Below are 21249 nucleotides of genomic sequence, written 5' to 3'. Positions count from 1 at the left end.
CCTAGCAACACTTTCCAGCTTCCAAATGGGGGTCACTGACCCCGGCAGCCAAACCCTATTGCTCTGTGAGGCTCCAGTTTTATTGTTATTGTTACTTTTTATTCCTTATCTTTCTATCCAGCCCCTCTCCTATTCGTATACTGTATCTGTCTCGCATTCTGGTTGCTAAGGTAATGTGGACCCTAGCAACCAGATAGCTGTTGAAACGCAAAGCTGAAACGCTTCTGAACCAAAAGTTAAACAATACAAATAATACAAAATGAAGACCAATTGCAAATTGGTTAAATAATACAAACAATACAAAATGAAGACCAATTGCAAACTGTCTCAGCATATTACTCTCTACATCATACTAAGAGTTAACTTCTCCTTTGAAAGGATCTAATTCATTTCCATTGTGATGCTCTTATCAGTGGAAAATACACGAATTACAGAGAAATACATGAGAAATATCAAAGCCCCATGTCGGCCGGGGATCATGAGGCGCCGTCGGTGGACAAAACGTCACATTCGGGCGGAAAGTGGAAAGGTTTGGGTGGGGGCAGCGGCTCGGAGCGTAAACGACGAAAGGGAAGCAGCGGGGAGAAGAGGAAGTGGAAGTGTGACATTTAGTCGTGCCCAGTGCGGGCGGCGGGGGGTTAAACTTCAAACTCCGCCTCTCATTCAAGCTCATTACAAATCCTGTTTCTTATTATTTACACAGGGTTATGGGGAAGTACGGACCCCCCCCCCCTTAAATACAAATACTGTAAATAAAACTGAATCTTTATGTCTAAATGACACTGTTACACAGCAAATAATTCCCTCTGCCATTTAACCTTTTATTCTTGTACCAACAAATGTATTTGTAGCTGTAATATTGGTGTGTAGGCGCCATCTCAGTGCCTTGTGCCTGAGTCTGAGCTTTCAGCCAGCGCTACACATTAGAACTGCTTTCAGCTAACCTATTGTTTCTCCTACTCCCATGTAACTGGAGGAGTCCCAAGCCGGACTTGGATTTCTTACTATTGAGTGCTATTCTGATACCTACTGGGAGCTGCTATCTTGCTCCCTTCCCATTGTTCTGCTGATCGGCTGCTGGGGGTGAGGGGGGGGGGATATCACTCCAACTTGCAGCGCAGCAGTAAAGTGTGCCTGAGTGTGAGCTTTCAGCCAGCGCTACACATTAGAACTGCTTTCAGCTAACCTATTGTTTCTCCTGCTCCCATGTAACTGGAGGAGTCCCAAGCCGGACTTGGATTTCTTACTATTGAGTGCTATTCTGATACCTACTGGGAGCTGCTATCTTGCTCCCTTCCCATTGTTCTGCTGATCGGCTGCTGGGGGGGGGGGATATCACTCCAACTTGCAGCACAGCAGTAAAGTGTGCCTGAGTGTGAGCTTTCAGCCAGCGCTACACATTAGAACTGCTTTCAGCTAACCTATTGTTTCTCCTACTCCCATGTAACTGGAGGAGTCCCAAGCCGGACTTGGATTTCTTACTATTGAGTGCTATTCTGATACCTACTGGGAGCTGCTATCTTGCTCCCTTCCCATTGTTCTGCTGATCGGCTGCTGGGGGGGGGGGATATCACTCCAACTTGCAGCACAGCAGTAAAGTGTGCCTGAGTGTGAGCTTTCAGCCAGCGCTACACATTAGAACTGCTTTCAGCTAACCTATTGTTTCTCCTACTCCCATGTAACTGGAGGAGTCCCAAGCCGGACTTGGATTTCTTACTATTGAGTGCTATTCTGATACCTACTGGGAGCTGCTATCTTGCTCCCTTCCCATTGTTCTGCTGATCGGCTGCTGGGGGTGAGGGGGGGGGGATATCACTCCAACTTGCAGCACAGCAGTAAAGTGTGACTGAAGTTTATCAGAGCACAGGGAGTGGTTTGAATGAGAGACAGGTATATGAATAGGGGAGGGACTGAATAGAAAGATAAGGAATAAAAAGTAACAATAACAATAAAACTGGAGGATCACAGAGCAATAGGGTTTGGCTGCCGGGGTCAGTGACCCCCATTGAAAGCTGGAAAGAGACAGAAGAAGGGAAATAATTCTAAAACAATAAAAGATAAATAATGAAGACCAATTGAAAAGTTGCTTAGAACTGGCCATTCTATAAGGAACTAAAAGTTAACTTAAAGGTGAACCCACCCCTTTATCTAAGCAGGAAATTGAGGTGAGGGATAATGACGAGACTTATCTGGAAGGGAAACTGACCTTTTCTTTTTCTAAGATGTAATTCTAGGGGAATTTGGTGCGTCTGTCTAAATTAATGTTAAATAGTTACCACTAATTACCCCTAAATTCATATTGACCAACAAATAAAATAATAAATACACATTCAAACCTTATATAACTGGGAGATAATTGGGAGTTATACTGTTCTACCAGTAAGCCATTCCCTCTTAGCCACGCCCACAATTAGCACTATGGCCTCCCCCTTTTCCAGTAAGTCACACCCCTGAGGAGCTTGTCAATAGGAATAGTACGAGGAAAAGAGAGTTGGCTTACTCTAAGAATTTGATGGCAGTTTCACAGAAACCAGGTGATGATGGGAAGGAGAACCGACCCGAGTGTTTGGGCAGAGCCGGTTTGGATCTACTGACATAGGCCGTGTGTCCGAACCCCAGAGATACAGACTCCTTCTGTCAGTGGAAAGGTCTCTATATTGGGACAAAACAAGTGGTCTTGGTGGTTCCTATAAGGAAGAAGATGATTGGTGGCGAGTTGATGATGCAACACGGCGGCGCTTCAGCAAGAGCTTTATCTGGGGAAAGAAGAGGTGGAAATGGCTCAGCTGGGACAGCTGGGAGGTCCAGGTTCAGTGGTCAGGTTGGATTACTACAACAGCCTAATGCTGGGCAAGGTTGGTAGATGTACTTTTGTCCTTCATGGTTTCATTTGTGGAAGGAATATCTCTATCTCTATCCTTCACACAGGACATCAAGAGCAATAAGACGGTTGTCCATCTGGCAGTGCAAGCTGGAAACATTCCTCTAGTCAAGTTTCTTCTGAATCTGCCCCACACTGACCTGCCAGCCCTCATCAACCTGAAGGGGAGGGTGACTAGGGCCAACCACTAACTAGTAGGCTTTCTATGGTTTTTAGAAAGGTCTTTTAGAAGGGCCATTACCTGGTCGGTGAACTCCCCAGGAGGAACCAGGTGGGCGGGCTGCTCGTTCTCCAGGTTGCGCATGCTTGGATCTCCCCCCGAGGAGAGGAGCAGCTGAATCAGGAACTCAGTAGATCGGTGTGGAGGAAGAGCGGCTGCCATATGGAGTGCTGTGTTTCCATGAGCCTAGAATGGAGAAGAACAGGCCAAGATTAGGGTGATCTGGACAAAGAGAAGGAAAACGATGGAGGTAGAGAAATATTTATACCCCCTCACCTTCAGGTTGACGAGGGCTGGTAGGTCAGTGTGGGGCAGATTCAGAAGAAACTTGACCAGAGGGATGTTCCCAGCTTGCACTGCCAGATGGAGAACCGTCTTATTGCTCTTGATGTCCTGTGTGAAGGATAGAGATGGAGATATTCCTTCCACAAATGAAACCATGAAGAACGAAACTACATCTTACCAACCTTGCCCAGCAGAAGGCAGGAGTCAACCCCCCTTGGCTGGTTGCTAGATCTGGACTAACCTGGCTGGCACAGCTGGCCCCGAGCTGCAGCAGGAGTTGCACACAGGTCATCCCTTCCCTCTCCTGTTGTTGGTTCTCTTGGGTGGGCTGAAGCCTTTTACTGTTATAGGCGCAATTCAGGCTGATGACCGCACAGTGTAGGGGAGTCAGGCCTGATGGGAAAGCACAGTTACCACCATTGCCAGGTACTACTGGGCCAACATCTAATCAAGCTTCCACTGATACTGGTGGCCCTTGGGTAACGACCACAAATCACCAATTAATTTTTTTCTTCCTTACCATCATAGTTTCTGGACTCCACATCACAGTTTTGCTGCCGCTGGAGAGACACAAGGACCTGGGGCCAGAGAAGAAGAACATCGATGTTAGCGGTGAAGTTGTTCCTGGCCTGGTTGGGCAGGTTCCGACTGTCAGTTTTCTTTTTGGGTGGGTTGCAGGCCCAGGACCCAACGTACCTGTGATGCTAGTAACCCTTTTGAAAGCTCCACCAACATGTCCCCAGCTCATTAGTGATGTTGAGGTGCTCAACTCTAACACACTCTCTCCTAGCCGGTCGACCATGTTGAATAGCCTATACCCCCGTGCCGACCCCCCATGTCTGACATCATCAGAGGGGGACAGCCAGTGGCAGTAGAGAAGTTAAATGCCACTGGCACTATCTGTCCCCCTCTCATGATGGGGGGGTCGGCCACGGGGATATAAGCTATTCAACATGGTTGACCGGCTTAGGAGAGAGTGTAGAGTTGAGCACCTCAACATCCCTAATAAGTGATCCTCATCTCTTATACATGTGCTGCCCCCTACTGTATGAAATCGATTACTGCATATTTAGCTCTACAAACAGAGACATGGGGGGCGGCATCGTGTATTCTATACTCAGGATCGGACTGGGCCGGTGGGACACTTGGAAAAACCCAACCTTAGGGGCCCCGTTAATCCAAGTCCACTCCCTGCCTGGAACTTGTGGGCTCCACTCCGCCACAACAAGGCGTTAGAGTTACCACCAATCATGCCCTGGAACTCCAGGCAGGAAGTGATGTCACTGGGCAGGGATATGATGTGGCGATCAGCTATTGGCCAATTGCTGGGTCAACCTTGGAGAATCCTGCCTGGTTTTCCAAATTGGGAAAGCTATACAGGCAGTTTGGAACTGTAAGGATAGGTCGGCGGTGGGAGTAGGAATTCCTGACCTGGGTGGGGGCCCTTGGGGTGGCAGCCATGGTGGCCCCCAGACACCCCAGTCCGACACTGTTTATATAGGTGGCCCCACTGCCAATGAATGTTGTTTTTTGACCCATGGTCGTTGAATTCCAACTCCCAGCAGGCCGCAGAACCCCAGGAGCTCACACTCACCCTCAGTACATCCGAGAATCCATACGTGGCAGCCACGTGTAGAACCGTCTGGCCTTTCCAGTCGGAGGCGTTGACGTCGGCCCCCAGCATGATCAGGTCGTACACAATCTCCGGCTGATTGGCCGCCGCAGCCACTAGGAGGGGAGACTGGGGAATAACATAAAAGGCCAATCAGTGAATGATTCCCATGACTGTTGCTCTACTACAACTCCCAGCATGCTGTGGCAGCCAGAGTCCAGGGCATGCAGATTTCTTTAGGCATGTAGATTTCTTTAAAGGGCAAGTTCACCTATACATTAGTTAGAGAGACTTTCCTTTTATCTGCGGCCCCTAAGCCACTGTGAGGGCCACAAGTGAAAGTGCCCCGGGCTAGTTGCCATTCAGCCAGAAGAGGAAGCCGCGAGTCACACAGTTTCCACGCACGGCAGCCCAGGGAGGAAGGATTTAACCGTAACAGCTCCGCGTCATGGAACAGCCTTAACCCTTCTGTCAGCGAGACCTATTAACCCTTTCACTGGCACTAGGGTGCCACCCATCTCACTTGTATAAATGCACACAGGGGCATCGTTTCATGGGCCCAGTGCAAAATTATTTTGGGCGCCCAGCCTGTAATGCACAACATCATTGGTGGCCCAAGACTCCCCACTTCTCACCTGTCCTTACTGGGGGTTGTTTATAAACAGGGCGCCATCAGGGGGGTGCAGGGGGGACAGTCGTCCATGGGCAGGGGGACCCGGCCGTGCTACAGTTTTCTGACTGGCTTGGGCCCCCTTTAATCTATTACGAGCCCTGTCATCCGTAGTCCAATCCGATTGGTTGCGCCCGATGCGTACGTGTCTATGGGGGCAATTAGGGGCACTATGTATGGGGGCTATTGGGGGCACTGTCTATGGGGTTATTTGGGGGGGCACTGTGTATGGGGGCAATTGGGGGCACTGTGTATAGGGGCACATTTTTTGGGGAGCACTGTGTATGGGGCAATTGGGAGGTATGGGGGCAAAAAATGTGCCCCTATACACAGTGGGAACACTGTGTATAGGGGCACATTTTTTGGGGAGCACTGTGTATGGGGGCAATTGGGAGGTATGGGGGCAAAAAATGTGCCCCTATACACAGTGGGAACACTGTGTATAGGGGCACATTTTTTGGGGGGCACTGTGTATGGGGGCAATTGGGGGCACTGTGTATAGGGGCACTTTTTGGGGGGGGGCACTGTGTATAGGGGCAATTGGGGGCACTGTGTATAGGGGCACTTTTTGGGGGGGGCACTGTGTATGGGGGCAATTGGGGGCACTGTGTATAGGGGCACTTTTTGGGGGGGGCACTGTGTATAGGGGCAATTGGGGGCACTGTGTATAGGGGCACTTTTTGGGGGGGCACTGTGTATGGGGGCAATTGGGGGCACTGTGTATACGGCACTTTTTTGGGGGAGCACTGTGTATGGGGGGCCCTGGCCAGCACAGCGTTAGGGGGGCACTGTCTTTGGGGGGCACTGTGTATGGGGGGCCCTGGCAGCATAGCATTAGGGGGGCACTGTGTATGGGGGCCACTTTGTTAGGGGGGCCCTGATACTTTTTATGTCTGTGTGTCTTTGTACTGATGGGAGGGGCATTGGGGAAGGGGACCTGTGGGAGGGGGGCCCAGAGAATTTTGTTGGCAGCCCTGTTTATAAACATTGGGCAAATTTGCTTGCCAACCAATCAGAAGGTTGCTTTCATTGTTCTACCTGCTGCTGGCTGGAAAGACCTCACCGCCGATTGGTTGCTATGGGTTACTGCTCATTTGCCCAGCATTTATAAATGAGCCCCATGATGTCCCCAATTCCTCCAGGTCCCCCTAAAGGTTCTGCTACCTCTACAGTTACCCCACTGAGTGCAACCCCAAATTTTCTCTGACAGATTAGTGGGTGGAAGGAGGCGGAGCCCTGTACTTAACGCCTGTCCCCCAAAGGCGTAAAGGGCAACATAAAGCCCACTGTCTTGCTGAATGGGGAAAGCCTAGGAAAATCTGCCCCAGAAATGAATGTTTTGGCCCCACTTACCTTCCCATTGTGCTCCCTGGTGTCCAGCTGCCCGTACTGTAGGTAGCGTTCGGCCACCGCATAGGACAGACAGCGCAGCCCCCGCGCCACGTACAGGTGGAGGATCCTAAACATGAAATAAATGAATGAGCAGCCAATCCTTTTTCATTTTACAGCCATAGATGTTAGAAAAGAGGCGTGGTTTAACGGAAAGGGGAGGGGCCTATTTAAATGAACCTGTGTTTAGCTCAGTTGGGAGGATAACTTCCCCTTTAACCCAACATTTTACTTACGTGTCTCCGTCCTCGTCGCGGATCAGGAGTTGATCTGGGCTCAGGTTCTGAATTTCCGCTCTGGCGTCTTCCAGGTCCAATGGCACCATATCTGGCACAGCCGCCCCCGGTACCCTCAGGAACGGGTCAGCTCCCGCTGCTGGGTAAGGGGCCTGGGGGTGTCCAGACCAGGAGGCATCATGGGAAAAAGCAGCCGCGTAGGCGCCGGTCGAGAAGGGAACCTGGACAATGAACATAAGGGGGTCATCTTTATATAACTTGCTAAAAGTTAGCTTTATGGTCAACTTTTCCATTGGTCTTCATTTTTTATTTCTTCTGACTCTTTGCAGCTTTCAAATGGGGGTCACTGACCCCGGCAGCCAAACCCTATTGCTCTGTGAGGCTCCAGTTTTATTGTTATTCTTACATTTTATTACTTATTTTTCTATTCAGACCCTCTCCTATTCATATACCAGTCTCTCATCCAAACCACTCCCTGGTTGCTAAGGTAATTTAGACTCTAGCAACTCTTTGCAGCTTTCAAATGGGGGTCACTGACCCCGGCAACCAAAAACCATTGCTCTCTGAGGCTACAATTGTTACTTTTTATTACTTATTTATGTATTCAGCTCCTTCCCTATTCATATTCCAGTCTCTCATTCAAACCACCACCTGGTTGCTAGGGTAAACTGGACCCTAGCAACCATATAGCTGCTATAAATCCAAACTGGAAAACACTCAAATTAAAAAGAGAAGACCGATATCAATCTCTACATCATACGAAAAGTTACTTTTAAGGGGAACAACCCCTTTAAAGCAGTAGTTCTGTCTCCACTTCCTGTCTAGGCAAAAGCAGCGGCGCGGTCTTGCTTTATGGCAAATCCAGTGGTATCCTGATAATGGTATTATGGTATTATGATCATGATTGGGGGGCAGCAGGATTCCGAGCCAACTTACCTCCATCTCTGGGTCACAGTTAGGGATGTCCCTTCTCCCAGCTTCATATCTCCTCTCCGGCCCATACAAGGCCCCAGGTCCAGAGGGGTATAAGTCTTCCAGGACGGGGTAGTTGTAGTGGGCACCGTGCCTTGGGAACAGGAGGGCTTCATCATCCTGAGGGGGGTGTTGGACAAAGGAACCGGCAGCATCTAGGAATAAAATAAAGATTTGCCCCGTGACTCCCTATAGGCTGGGGGTAATAAAGCAGGAGGGTGGTGCCAGGAGATACCATTTGCAGCCAGACTGGGGGGGGGGTCACATTCAAGCACCCACCTGGTTCCTGATTAAATTCCACAAGGGATGCCGACGCCTGCAAATGAAAGAGTCAGAAATAAGAATTTAGCAATAGATGGGGGGGCAGCGACCAATCAGATGTTTGCTTTCATTACTCCGACTTTAGCAGTTAATACTAAATACTAATAGGCTACGGGCAGCGAGATAGGGGAACACTCTGCCCGTCATGATGGTGCCCCTAGGGCTGGATAATAGGAATGAGCAACAGAAAGAAAGGAGTTATGTGTAGCCTAGTAACCCACGGCAACCACTCAAGTATCTGCCTTCATCTCTCTAATTCTGTCCTGTTCATCTGTCCCTTAAACATATTTTTGGGGATTTTTGGAGGTTACCAGCTAGGAAAACCCTGGGGGATGGGAAATGTACAGGAGACAGAACCCCTCAGTGACTGCTAATATCCTTATCATTTACAGTAGGGGGTACATTATCCCTTATAATACATGAGTGATACTCAGAGTTCCCTGTATAACTCAGCCTGCAGCCTTGTGCCTTTATATGGGCACAGAACCCCTCAGTGACTGCTAATATCCTTATCATTTACAGTAGGGGGTACATTATCCCTTATAATACATGAGTGATACTCAGAGTTCCCTGTATAACTCAGCCTGCAGCCTTGTGCCTTTATATGGGGGGCACAGAACCCCTCAGTGACTGCTAATATCCTTATCATTTACAGTAGGGGGTACATTATCCCTTATAATACATGAGTGATACTCAGAGTTCCCTGTATAACTCAGCCTGCAGCCTTGTGCCTTTATATGGGGGGCACAGAACCCCTCAGTGACTGCTAATATCCTTATCATTTACAGTAGGGGGTACATTATCCCTTATAATACATGAGTGATACTCAGAGTTCCCTGTATAACTCAGCCTGCAGCCTTGTGCCTTTATATGGGGGGCACAGAACCCCTCAGTGACTGCTAATATCCTTATCATTTACAGTAGGGGGTACATTATCCCTTATAATACATGAGTGATACTCAGAGTTCCCTGTATAACTCAGCCTGCAGCCTTGTGCCTTTATATGGGGGGCACAGAGCCCCTCAGTGACTGCTAATATCCTTATCATTTACAGTAGGGGGTACATTATCCCTTATAATACATGAGTGATACTCAGAGTTCCCTGTATAACTCAGCCTGCAGCCTTGTGCCTTTATATGGGGGCACAGAACCCCTCAGTGACTGCTAATATCCTTATCATTTACAGTAGGGGGTACATTATCTCACCTGGGCACTCTTCTGTTGGCGCTTTTGCTCCAGCAGTTTTTTCACAGTTTGCGGGGTGGAATAGTAGGGTCGACAGTCTGTGAGACCAGAGGAAGGCAATGCAGTTACTAAGATGGTTGATAAACAGCAGATTTGCTCCCAAAATATAATTAACGAAGCAGTAAAACATAAAACCTAAAACAACGATGGGTAATTTCCCTAGCAGCTCTATGGGGGTGCCAGTGAGTGGGCGTAAGGATACGGGGAGAGCAATAACACTCGGGGGGACAAGGGGGGAACCATGAGCTGCGACGGCTCAACTCACAGGTGGCGGAAAATGAACAATTATGAAAAAAGCCCAAATTTGCTTAAAGCAAAAAAATCTTTCAGTTGTTGTTGAACTACATTTAAAGGGGCTGCTCGTCTTTACGTTCACTTTTAGTATGTTCCATGGTCAATTCTAAGCAGCTTTTCAATTGGTCTTCATTATTTATTTGTTATAGTTTTAAAATTATTTCCCTTCTTCTGACTCTTTGCAGCTTTCAAATGGGGGTCGCTGACCCCGGCAGCCAAACACTATTGCTCTGTGAGGCTCCAGTTTTATTGTTATTTTTACTTTTTATTCCTTATCTTTCTATTCAGCCCCTCCCCTATTCATATACCAGTCTCTCATCCCTGGTTGCTAAGGTAATTTGGACCCTAGAAACTCTTTCCAGCTTTCAAATGGGGGTCACTGACCCTGGCAGCCAAACCCTATTGCTCTGTGAGGCTCCAGTTTTATTGTTACTGTTACTTTTTATTCCTTATCTTTCTATTCAGCCCCTCTCCTATTCATATACCAGTCCCTCATTCAAACCACTCCATGGTTGCTAAGGTAATTTGGACCCTAGCAACTCTTTCCAGCTCTCAAATGGGGGTCACTGACCCCGGCAACCAAAACCTAGTCCTCTGTGAGGCTCCAGTTTTATTGTTATTGTTACTTTTTATTCCTTATCTTTTTAAAAGTCATAATTATGGGGTTTAATAGTCAGAATTCATCAGAATTTCCCAGTAATTCTGTAAATAATAGAAAAGGATGTTTCTTTACAGTGGTAAAAAAGGGGCTGTTTGAGTGAAAATTTAATATGATGTAGAGAGAAATATTCTGAGACAATTTGCAATTGGTCTTCATTTTTTATTATTTGAGGTTTTTTGATTATTTCACTTTTTGTTCAGCAGCTCTTCAGTTTGAAATTTCAGCAGTTATCTAGTTGCTAGGGTTCAAATTACCTTAGAAACTAGGCAGTCGTTGAACAAGTGAGTGTTATATTTAAAAGAGAGGGGCTGAATAGAAAGATAAGGAATAAAAAGTAACAATAACAATAAAACTGGAGCCTCACAGAGCAATAGGGTTTGGCTGCCGGGGTCAGTGACCCCCATTTGAAAGCTGCAAAGAGTTGCTAGGGTCCAAATTACCTTAGCAACCAGGGAGTGGTTTGGATGAGAGGCTGGTATATGAATAGGGGAGGGACTGAATAGAAAGATAAGGAATAAAAAGTAACAATAACAATAAAACTGGAGCCTCACAGAGCAATAGGGTTTGGCTGCCGGGGTCAGTGACCCCCATTTGAAAGCTGGAAAGAGTTGCTAGGGTCCAAGTTACCTTAGCAACCAGGGAGGGGTTTGGATGAGGGACAGGTATATGTGTAGGGAAGGGGCTGAATAGAAAGATAAGGAATAAAAAGTAACAATAACAATAAAACTGGAGCCTCACAGAGCAATAGGGTTTGGTTGCCGGGGTCAGTGACCCCCATTTGAAAGCTGGAAAGAGGCAGAAGAAGAAGGGAAATAATTAAAAAAATATAAGAAATAAATAATGAAGACCAATTGAAAAGCTGCTTAGAATTGACCATTGAACATACTAAAAGTCAACTTCAGAAGAAGGAGGCAAATAAATAATGAAGACCAATTGAAAAGTTGCTAAGCATTGGCCATTCTATAACCTACTAAAGGTGAACTTCCCCTTTAACCAGTAACAGCATTTTTCTGACCAATGATACGTAAATTAAATCCCCAGCAAAACTCCAATTTACAAACCTGCTCTTAGTAATTATATAGAGAATAGAGAATCTCTCTTTTTCTTTTTCTAGAAAAAAAATCCTCCAAATACAATTCTAATACATTTTTGTTCTTATTAGAAATATTCCAATTTTTTTAATGTTTTTTTATGTATCGAGAGAACCCTGGAACCTCCCTTTGTACTGAAAAACATTGTATTTTATTGTTTATAATAATAGATATTAAGATATAGGAGGGAGCCCTGTTTTATACAGAAAAGCACTGGGGGCCAATGAAAAAAAAAATAATAATAATAATTCTGATGACTTTTGACTTAAAAAACAAAATTAATTTTTTTTATCGCATTATTATGATTATTATGAGTTTAATATGATCTGAGTCAGAATTACGGGTTTTAAAAGTCAGAATTCATCAGATTTTTTTCTATTGCTCTCCTGTAGTTTTAAACCTAAACCCCAATATAAACAAAGAAATATAGTATTTTATTTTATGTTTTTTAATAATGGTTTTTAACACATAGGAGAGAGAGTTGGTTTATACCCGAACCCCTTATTTAAGCCCAAAAAATTGTACTTTAAACAGGAAAACAAAACAAATCAAAGGGTTTTTTATTTATCTACCTATCCATATATATATATACTACTAGAGATGAAGAAGCACAGTTATTATAATTGCATTTTGGAGTTACTTGCCCTTTAAAAAAAATAATAATAAAAAAAATCAGCAAAAATAAAAATATCCATGCCATATCTTTCGTTCTTTCTTTCATCTATCTATCTGTCATCAATGTATACTATTAGAGCTTATGAAGCACAGTTACTATAAGTGCATTTTGGTGTTACTTGCCCTTTAAAATTAAGAATAAAAAAAAAATCAGCAAAAATAAAATTATCCATGCCATATCTATCTATCTATCTATCTATCTATCTATCTATCATCTATCTATCTATCTATCTATCTATCTATCTATCTATCTACCTATCAGTCTATCTATCTATCTATCTATCTATCTATCTATCTATCTATCTATCTATCTATCTTTCTGTCTGTCTATCTATCTATCTATCTATCTATCTATCTATCTATCTATCTGTCTGTCTGTCTATCTATCTATCTATCAGTCTATCAATCTATCTACTGTATCTATCATCTATCAGTCTATCTATCTATCTATCTATCTATCTATCTATCTATCTATCTATCTATCTATCTATCTATCTATCTTTCTGTCTGTCTATCTATCTATCTATCTATCTATCTGTCTGTCTGTCTGTCTATCTATCTATCTATCTATCTATCAGTCTATCAATCTATCTACTGTATCTATCATCTATCAGTCTATCTATCTATCTATCTATCTATCTATCTATCTATCTATCTACCTACCCATATATATATGCTACTAGAGCTTATGAAGCACAGTTATTATAAGTGCATTTTGGTGTTACTTGCCCTTTAAAAACATTAAGAATAAAAATTAGCAAAAAATCAGCAAAAATAAAAATGTCCATGCCATATCTATCTATCTATCTATCTATCTATCTATATATCTATCTATATATCTTTCAATGTATACTATTGGAGCTTATGAAGCACAGTAATTATAAGTGCATTTTGGTGTTACTTGCCCTTTAAAAAAATTAGGAATAAAAAAAATCAGCAAAAATAAAAATGTCCATGCCATATCTATCTATCATCTATCTATCTATCTATCCATCTATATCTATCTATCTATCTATCTATCTATCTATCTATCTATCTATCTACCTATCTATCTATCATCTATCTATCTATCATCTATCTATCTATCTATCTATCTATCTACTTATCTATCTATCTATCTATCTATCTATCTATCTATCTATATATCTTTCAATGTATACTATTGGAGCTAATGAAGCACAGTAATTATAAGTGCATTTTGGTGTTACTTGCCCTTTAAAAAATTTAGGAATAAAAAAAATCAGCAAAAATAAAATTATCCATGCCATATCTATCTATCTATCTATCTATTTATCTGTCTGTATATCTATCTATCTATCTACCTATCTATCTACCTACCTATCATCTATCTATCAATCATCTAATCTATCTATCTATTTATCTGTCTGTCTATCTATCCATATATATATATGCTACTAGAGATGAAGAAGCATAGTTATTATAATTGCATTTTGGAGTTACTTGCCCTTTAAAAAAATTGTGAATAAAAAAAAAATATCCATGCCATATCTATCTATCATCTATCTGTCATCTATCTGTCATCAATGTATGCTATTAGAACTATGAAGCACAGTTATTATAAGTGCTATTTTGGTGTTACTTGCCCTTTAAAAAAAATTAAAAAAGATCAGCAAAACTAAAGATGTCCATGCCCAATTGGAAATCTTCCCATGATGCTTCACTTACAGGAAGGCAGAGAAATAGCTGGCAGTTACAGTGTGAGTACAAATGGTTTTTCCGTGCCGCAGTATAAATAAACATTTCATTAAGTTGAGTTTTAATTGGCCCCCGGCAGATCCAAAATGATTGGTCCCCGTGTTCTACCCATCATACCCAATCACCTCGTCGGCCCCTATTATTTGTGGTGCAAATATTTCCAGTTATTTGTCGAGCAAATAATTTGGAAATTCCGTGACCAAACGACTGAATTACACGGAATTCCCACATTTGAAAACTCCCTGTTTTTTAAATAAGCCCCACGAATGGCTCCGCCTCTCACCAACCTACAGAGAAGGGGGAGCAGGAGAAGCGGGGGGGGGGGGGGGGTCAAGGCTGGAATTTCATTGGTACAAATACATCCCTAATTAGAAAATGGAATTTACTATCACAAAATATTTGAAAATATAATGATAAATAATTACATAAAATTCAAAGCAATTTCCCAATAAACTTCTATTGCAGATAGTTCTCTGGCAGATGAGCCCCCCCCGTGTCCCGGGCCCCTGGGGTAGCTCTGTTGGGCCCCACACACCCCAGTCTGACCCCAAGCTTATCTTCCCAGCAGCCCAGTCAGATCCCACTGAGCACGTGCGGTGCCACTGACACACAGAAGATGGCCTAACAAGGTGGGGGGCAAATATAAAGCCCCTGATCGTTACAGCCATAGGCCGCCGTGCCCCCAGGCTGGCACAGTAAGTACTGTATATATAATACTGCCCTAATGTCATTCTGAGGGGCTTTCCACTTTTTATTCAATTTTAGAAAATTGCCCCCCACATCCAGGAATGCGGCCGTTCCGACCCGATAAACAATGAACTAAACAAGAAATAATACGTTTTGTGTCCCTGCCCCAGTCTTTCTTCCTCTGTGAAAAGATAAACCTAAAAAAAGGAACAATTCACTTTTGTCTAAAGGTCCGAGGAACCTGCGGTGAGACAGACGCGGCCGCCACTTCCCCTCGCTCCAGCCCCACGAGCCAATCAGGCGCTGAGTTGCTGACTGGCAAATAAAGGGGCACTAAACCAGCACAATAACGTCTGTCTTTCTGTCTGAAAAGTTCTATTGAAAGAAAAAATGTTTTATATATATATATATTACAGTGGAGTGGCACTATAATATATATAATATATATAATATAATATATATAATAATATATAATAAAATAATAATATAATATAATAATATATATATTTAAGCAGCAGCCCTGCTAATGAACGGACAGTTACATTGCTCGAGGAGCCAGAACCAGCAGTGCAGAGAATAGAAACAGCCAGATACCAGTGAAGCTGAGTAAGGAATGTTTCTTGGGAATTTGCTTAGTTGCCCTTTAATGATGCTGGGTGCTGCAGGTATGAATGCCTGCGCGGGGGGGGTGGGGGCAAGGGGGGTGTAATTCCCATAAGGAGTGACACATGGGCAGTTACAGGCAGGGACAGAGAGACGGGCTGGGTGGGTGAGTGGGTGGGTGAGTGGGTGAGTGGGTGAGTGGGTGTGTGATAGTGAGAGAGAAAGGAATCCCCGGCCGGCTATGAATAAGTGTCAGGGAAATCCACAGTGTCATGAGTCACATGGTCACAGCAATGAGTCACACCCACCGCTCCCTTCATCATCTATTCTATCCATTATCTATCTATCTATCTATCTATCTATCTATCTATTTATCCATCTATTCTATCCATTATCATCTATCTATCTATTATTCTATCCATTATCTATAAACTATTCTATCCATTATCTATCATCTATCTATCTATCTATCTATCTATCTATCCATTATCTATTTGTCCATCTATCCATTATCTATCATCTATCTATCTATCTATCTATCTATCTATCTATCTATTCATTATCTATTTGTCCATCTATCCATTATCTATCTACCTATTGTACAGCACTGTGGAATGTGTTGGCGCTTTATAAATAAATGTTAATAATAATTATCTATCTATCATCTATCCATCTATCTATCTATCTATCTTTTATTCTATCATTATCTATCAACTATTCTATCCATTACCTATCTATCAATCAACTATTCTATCCATTATCTATCTATCTATCTATCTATCTATCTATCTATCTATCTATCTACTATTCTATCCTATCATTATGTAACAACTATTCTATCCATTATTAACCTATCTATCTATCTATCTATCTATCTATCTATCTATCTATCTATCTATCTGTCTGTCTGTCTGTCTGTCTATCTATCTATCTATCTATCTATCTATCTATCTATCTATTAAACAATCAACTATTCTATCCATTGTGTATCTATCAATCTATTACTATCTATCTACCATCTTTCTTCTATTCTATCATTATCTATTAACTATTCTATCCATGATCCATCAATCAGTCAATCAATCAATCAATCAATCAACTATCCCTTCCATTATGTATGTATGTATCTATCTATCTATCAACTATTCTATTATCTATATCTATCTATCTATCTATCTATCTATCTATCTGTCTGTCTGTCTGTCTGTCTGTCTGTCTGTCTGTCTGTCTATCTATCTATCTATCTATCTATCTATCTATCTATCTATCTATCTATCTATCATCTATCTATCTATCTATCTATCTATCTATTTACCATCTATAATAGCCAAGCCATGATTTAGTAGCTGGATTGTACCAATAATGCAGGACTGGGGGGGGACACGTACCTCTAGAAGTGGAGGGGGGAGAGTTCATTCCCTCCCCACCTTGCGTCTCTTGCCTGTACGGGTCCAGCCTTCCCCAGTAGCGCTGTCTCTCTCTCTCTGTCTGTCTCGCTGTGATGTGACAGTCGCTCTGAGCTGCTTCTATTAAAGAGGAACTGGCAGGCTCAGCCCACGGAGGAGGTGACGGAAAGAGCCGGGAGATGAGAAGGGGAGATGGGTAGATAAAGCCCATACACAGAATGGAAGAAACAAGGGAAAGTCACTAAAATAAACCCAATATAAATGGAAAGAGTTGGTGGTTGGTGCGAGCAGAATGTGCGCTGGAAGTATCTAGATAATGTACAGTGGCACGGATAGAATCAGTGAGCCTGAAATATTCACTATTCTCAATATTAGGTCAGGAGTCCAACATTTTAAAGTCACACTGCCATGATGTTTATGGTATATTTTTATGTCTAAATGACACTGTTACACAGCAAATAATTCCCTCTGCCATTTAACCCTTTATTCTTGAACCAACAAATGTATTTGTAGCTGTAATATTGGTGTGTAGGCGCCATCTCAGTGCCTTGTGCCTGAGTCTGAGCTTTCAGCCAGCGCTACACATTAGAACTGCTTTCAGCTAACCTATTGTTTCTCCTACTCCCATGTAACTGGAGGAGTCCCAAGCCGGACTTGGATTTCTTACTATTGAGTGCTATTCTGATACCTACTGGGAGCTGCTATCTTGCTCCCTTCCCATTGTTCTGCTGATCGGCTGCTGGGGGTGAGGGGGGGGGGGGATATCACTCCAACTTGCAGCGCAGCAGTAAAGTGTGCCTGAGTCTGAGCTTTCAGCCAGCGCTACTCATTAGAACTGCTTTCAGCTAACCTATTGTTTCTCCTACTCCCATGTAACTGGAGGAGTCCCAAGCCAGACTTGGATTTCTTACTATTGAGTGCTATTCTGATACCTACTGGGAGCTGCTATCTTGCTCCCTTCCCATTGTTCTGCTGATCGGCTGCTGGGGGGGGGGGGGATATCACTCCAACTTGCAGCGCAGCAGTAAAGTGTGCCCGAGTCTGAGCTTTCAGCCAGCGCTACCCATTAGAACTGCTTTCAGCTAACCTATTGTTTCTCCTACTCCCATGTAACTGGAGGAGTCCCAAGCCGGACTTGGATTTCTTACTATTGAGTGCTATTCTGATACCTACTGGGAGCTGCTATCTTGCTCCTTTCCCATATTACTACTATCTGACTTGGCAAAAAACTGGCAGTCGCTCCAAGTGCCACTGCCCTGAAATTGGTAGCCACTGTCACTAACTGTGTCACAGATCTCTCCTGCTAGGAGGAAGTGGTGAAAAGGAGCTGTGGGGGGGGGGGGGAAGGGGTTACATTTGTTCTAAAAAAGCCCCACCCGACGAGAAAGTAAAATACAAGAAAAATATGGGGAATAAGGAATATTGGAATTATTAACACTCGGACATGAACCCACTATTTTATAGGGAAAATGCAGTGCAGTGGCCCATATCAACCAATAAGAGTTTTGCTTTAACTTTAAAACTTGTAGCTGCAGATTTGTTGCTATTTAGCACGTGTTAGTAAATCAGTCGTTGCCAATTCCATGTATAATACCCCAGAACCCACAGCAGATAAATACAGTGCCAATTCCATGTATAATACCCCAGAACCCACAGCAGGATAAATACAGTGCCAATTCCATGTATAATACCCCAGAACCCACAGCAGGATAAATACAGTGCCAATTCCATGTATAATACCCCAGAACCCACAGCAGGATAAATACAGTGCCAATTCCATGTATAATACCCCAGAACCCACAGCGGGATAAATACAGTGCCAATTCCATGTATAATACCCCAGAACCCACAGCAGGATAAATACAGTGCCAATTCCATGTATAATACCCCAGAACACACAGCAGGATAAATACAGTGCCAATTCCATGTATAATACCCCAGAACCCACAGCAGGATAAATACAGTGCCAATTCCATGTATAATACCCCAGAACCCATAGAAGGATAAATACAGTGCCAATTCTATGTATAATACCCCAGAACCCACAGCAGGATAAATACAGTGCCAATTCCATGTATAATACCCCAGAACCCACAGCAGTATAAATACAGTGCCAATTCCATGTATAATACCCCAGAACCCACAGCAGGATAAATACAGTGCCAATTCCATGTATAATACCCCAGAACCCACAGCAGGATAAATACAGTGCCAATTCCATGTATAATACCCCAGAACCCACAGCAGGATAAATACAGTGCCAATTCCATGTATAATACCCCAGAACCCACAGCAGATAAATACAGTGCCAATTCCATGTATAATACCCCAGAACCCACAGCAGATAAATACAGTGCCAATTCCATGTATAATACCCCAGAACCCACAGCAGGATAAATACAGTACCAATTCCATGTATAATACCCCAGAACCCACAGCAGATAAATACAGTGCCAATTCCATGTATAATACCCCAGAACCCACAGCGGGATAAATACAGTGCCAATTCCATGTATAATACCCCAGAACCCACAGCAGGATAAATACAGTGCCAATTCCATGTATAAAACCCCAGAACCCACAGCAGATAAATACAGTGCCAATTCCATGTATAATACCCCAGAACCCGCAGCAGGATAAATACAGTGCCAGTTCCATGTATAATACCGCAGAACCCACAGCAGGATAAATACAGTGCCAATTCCATGTATAATACCCCAGAACCCACAGCAGGATAAATACAGTGCCAGTTCCATGTATAATACCCCAGAACACACAGCAGATAAATACAGTGCCAAATCCATGTATAATACCCCAGAACCCACAGCAGGATAAATACAGTGCCAATTCCATGTATAATACCCCAGAACCCACAGCAGGATAAATACAGTGCCAATTCCATGTATAATACCCCAGAACACACAGCTGGATAAATACAGTGCCAATTCCATGTATAATACCCCAGAACCCACAGCAGGATAAATACAGTGCCAATTCCATGTATAATACCCCAGAACCCACAGCAGGATAAATACAGTGCCAATTCCATGTATAATACCCCAGAACCCACAGCGGGATAAATACAGTGCCAATTCCATGTATAATACCCCAGAACCCACAGCAGGATAAATACAGTGCCAATTCCATGTATAATACCCAGAACCCACAGCAGGATAAATACAGTGCCAATTCCATGTATAATACCCCAGAACCCACAGCAGATAAATACAGTGCCAATTCCATGTATAATACCCCAGAACCCACAGCAGATAAATACAGTGCCAATTCCATGTATAATACCCCAGAACCCACAGCAGGATAAATACAGTGCCAATTCCATGTATAATACCCCAGAACCCACAGCAGGATAAATACAGTGCCAATTCCATGTATAATACCCCAGAACCCACAGCAGGATAAATACAGTGCCAATTCCATGTATAATACCCCAGAACCCACAGCAGATAAATACAGTGCCAATTCCATGTATAATACCCCAGAACCCACAGCAGATAAATACAGTGCCAATTCCATGTATAATACCCCAGAACCCACAGCAGGATAAATACAGTACCAATTCCATGTATAATACCCCAGAACCCACAGCAGATAAATACAGTGCCAATTCCATGTATAATACCCCAGAACCCACAGCGGGATAAATACAGTGCCAATTCCATGTATAATACCCCAGAACACACAGCAGGATAAATACAGTGCCAATTCCATGTATAATACCCCAGAACCAACAGCAGATAAATACAGTGCCAATTCCATGTATAATACCCCAGAGCACACAGCAGATAAATACAGTGCAAATTCCATGTATAATACCCCGGAACCCACAGCAGATAAATACAGTGCCAATTCCATGTATAATACCCCAGAACCCACAGCAGGATAAATACAGTGCCAATTCCATGTATAATACCCCAGAACCCACAGCAGGATAAATACAGTGCCAATTCCATGTATAATACCCCAGAGCCCACAGCAGGCTAAATACAGTGCCAATTCCATGTATAATACCCCAGAACCCACAGCGGGATAAATACAGTGCCAATTCCATGTATAATACCCCAGAACCCACAGCAGATAAATACAGTGCCAATTCCATGTATAATACCCCAGAACCCACAGCAGGATAAATACAGTACCAATTCCATGTATAATACCCCAGAACCCACAGCAGATAAATACAGTGCCAATTCCATGTATAATACCCCAGAACCCACAGCGGGATAAATACAGTGCCAATTCCATGTATAATACCCCAGAACCCACA

At 43.4% G+C, this 21249-nt stretch overlaps 1 protein-coding gene across 1 annotated transcript; it reads right to left on the bottom strand.

The window, feature by feature from the left end:
• Positions 1-2077: 2077 nt before the first annotated feature.
• Positions 2078-17033, bottom strand: nfkbid (NFKB inhibitor delta). The gene is made up of 12 exons (XM_031905935.1): positions 16947-17033; positions 9793-9869; positions 8545-8581; positions 8230-8420; positions 7294-7514; positions 7022-7127; positions 4981-5127; positions 3907-3964; positions 3628-3779; positions 3378-3494; positions 3123-3287; positions 2078-2756 (listed from the first exon to the last, which is right to left on the bottom strand). The coding sequence occupies exons 1-12, from the start codon at positions 16972-16974 to the stop codon at positions 2688-2690; spliced, it is 1368 nt and encodes a 455-aa protein (XP_031761795.1). The 5' UTR covers positions 16975-17033; the 3' UTR covers positions 2078-2687.
• Positions 17034-21249: the final 4216 nt, after the last annotated feature.

The sequence above is a fragment of the Xenopus tropicalis genome, chromosome 7 (genome assembly GCF_000004195.4).
Source record: "Xenopus tropicalis strain Nigerian chromosome 7, UCB_Xtro_10.0, whole genome shotgun sequence".
Classification (NCBI taxonomy): domain Eukaryota; kingdom Metazoa; phylum Chordata; class Amphibia; order Anura; family Pipidae; genus Xenopus; species Xenopus tropicalis.
The sequence above is the reverse complement of the archived record's forward strand: the minus strand, read 5'-3'. Positions and strand labels throughout refer to the sequence as shown.

Excerpts from the sequence above, each read along its gene's own strand:
- nfkbid (XM_031905935.1), bottom strand. The coding sequence starts at position 16,974 with ATGAACTCTCCCCCCTCCACTTCTAGAG. Across the intron at positions 7,128-7,293 it reads CGCGACGAGGACGGAGACAC|GATCCTCCACCTGTACGTGG; the intron begins GTAAGTAAAATG and ends TTTCATGTTTAG. Across the intron at positions 3,780-3,906 it reads GGAGTCCAGAAACTATGATG|GCCTGACTCCCCTACACTGT; the intron begins GTAAGGAAGAAA and ends CTTTCCCATCAG.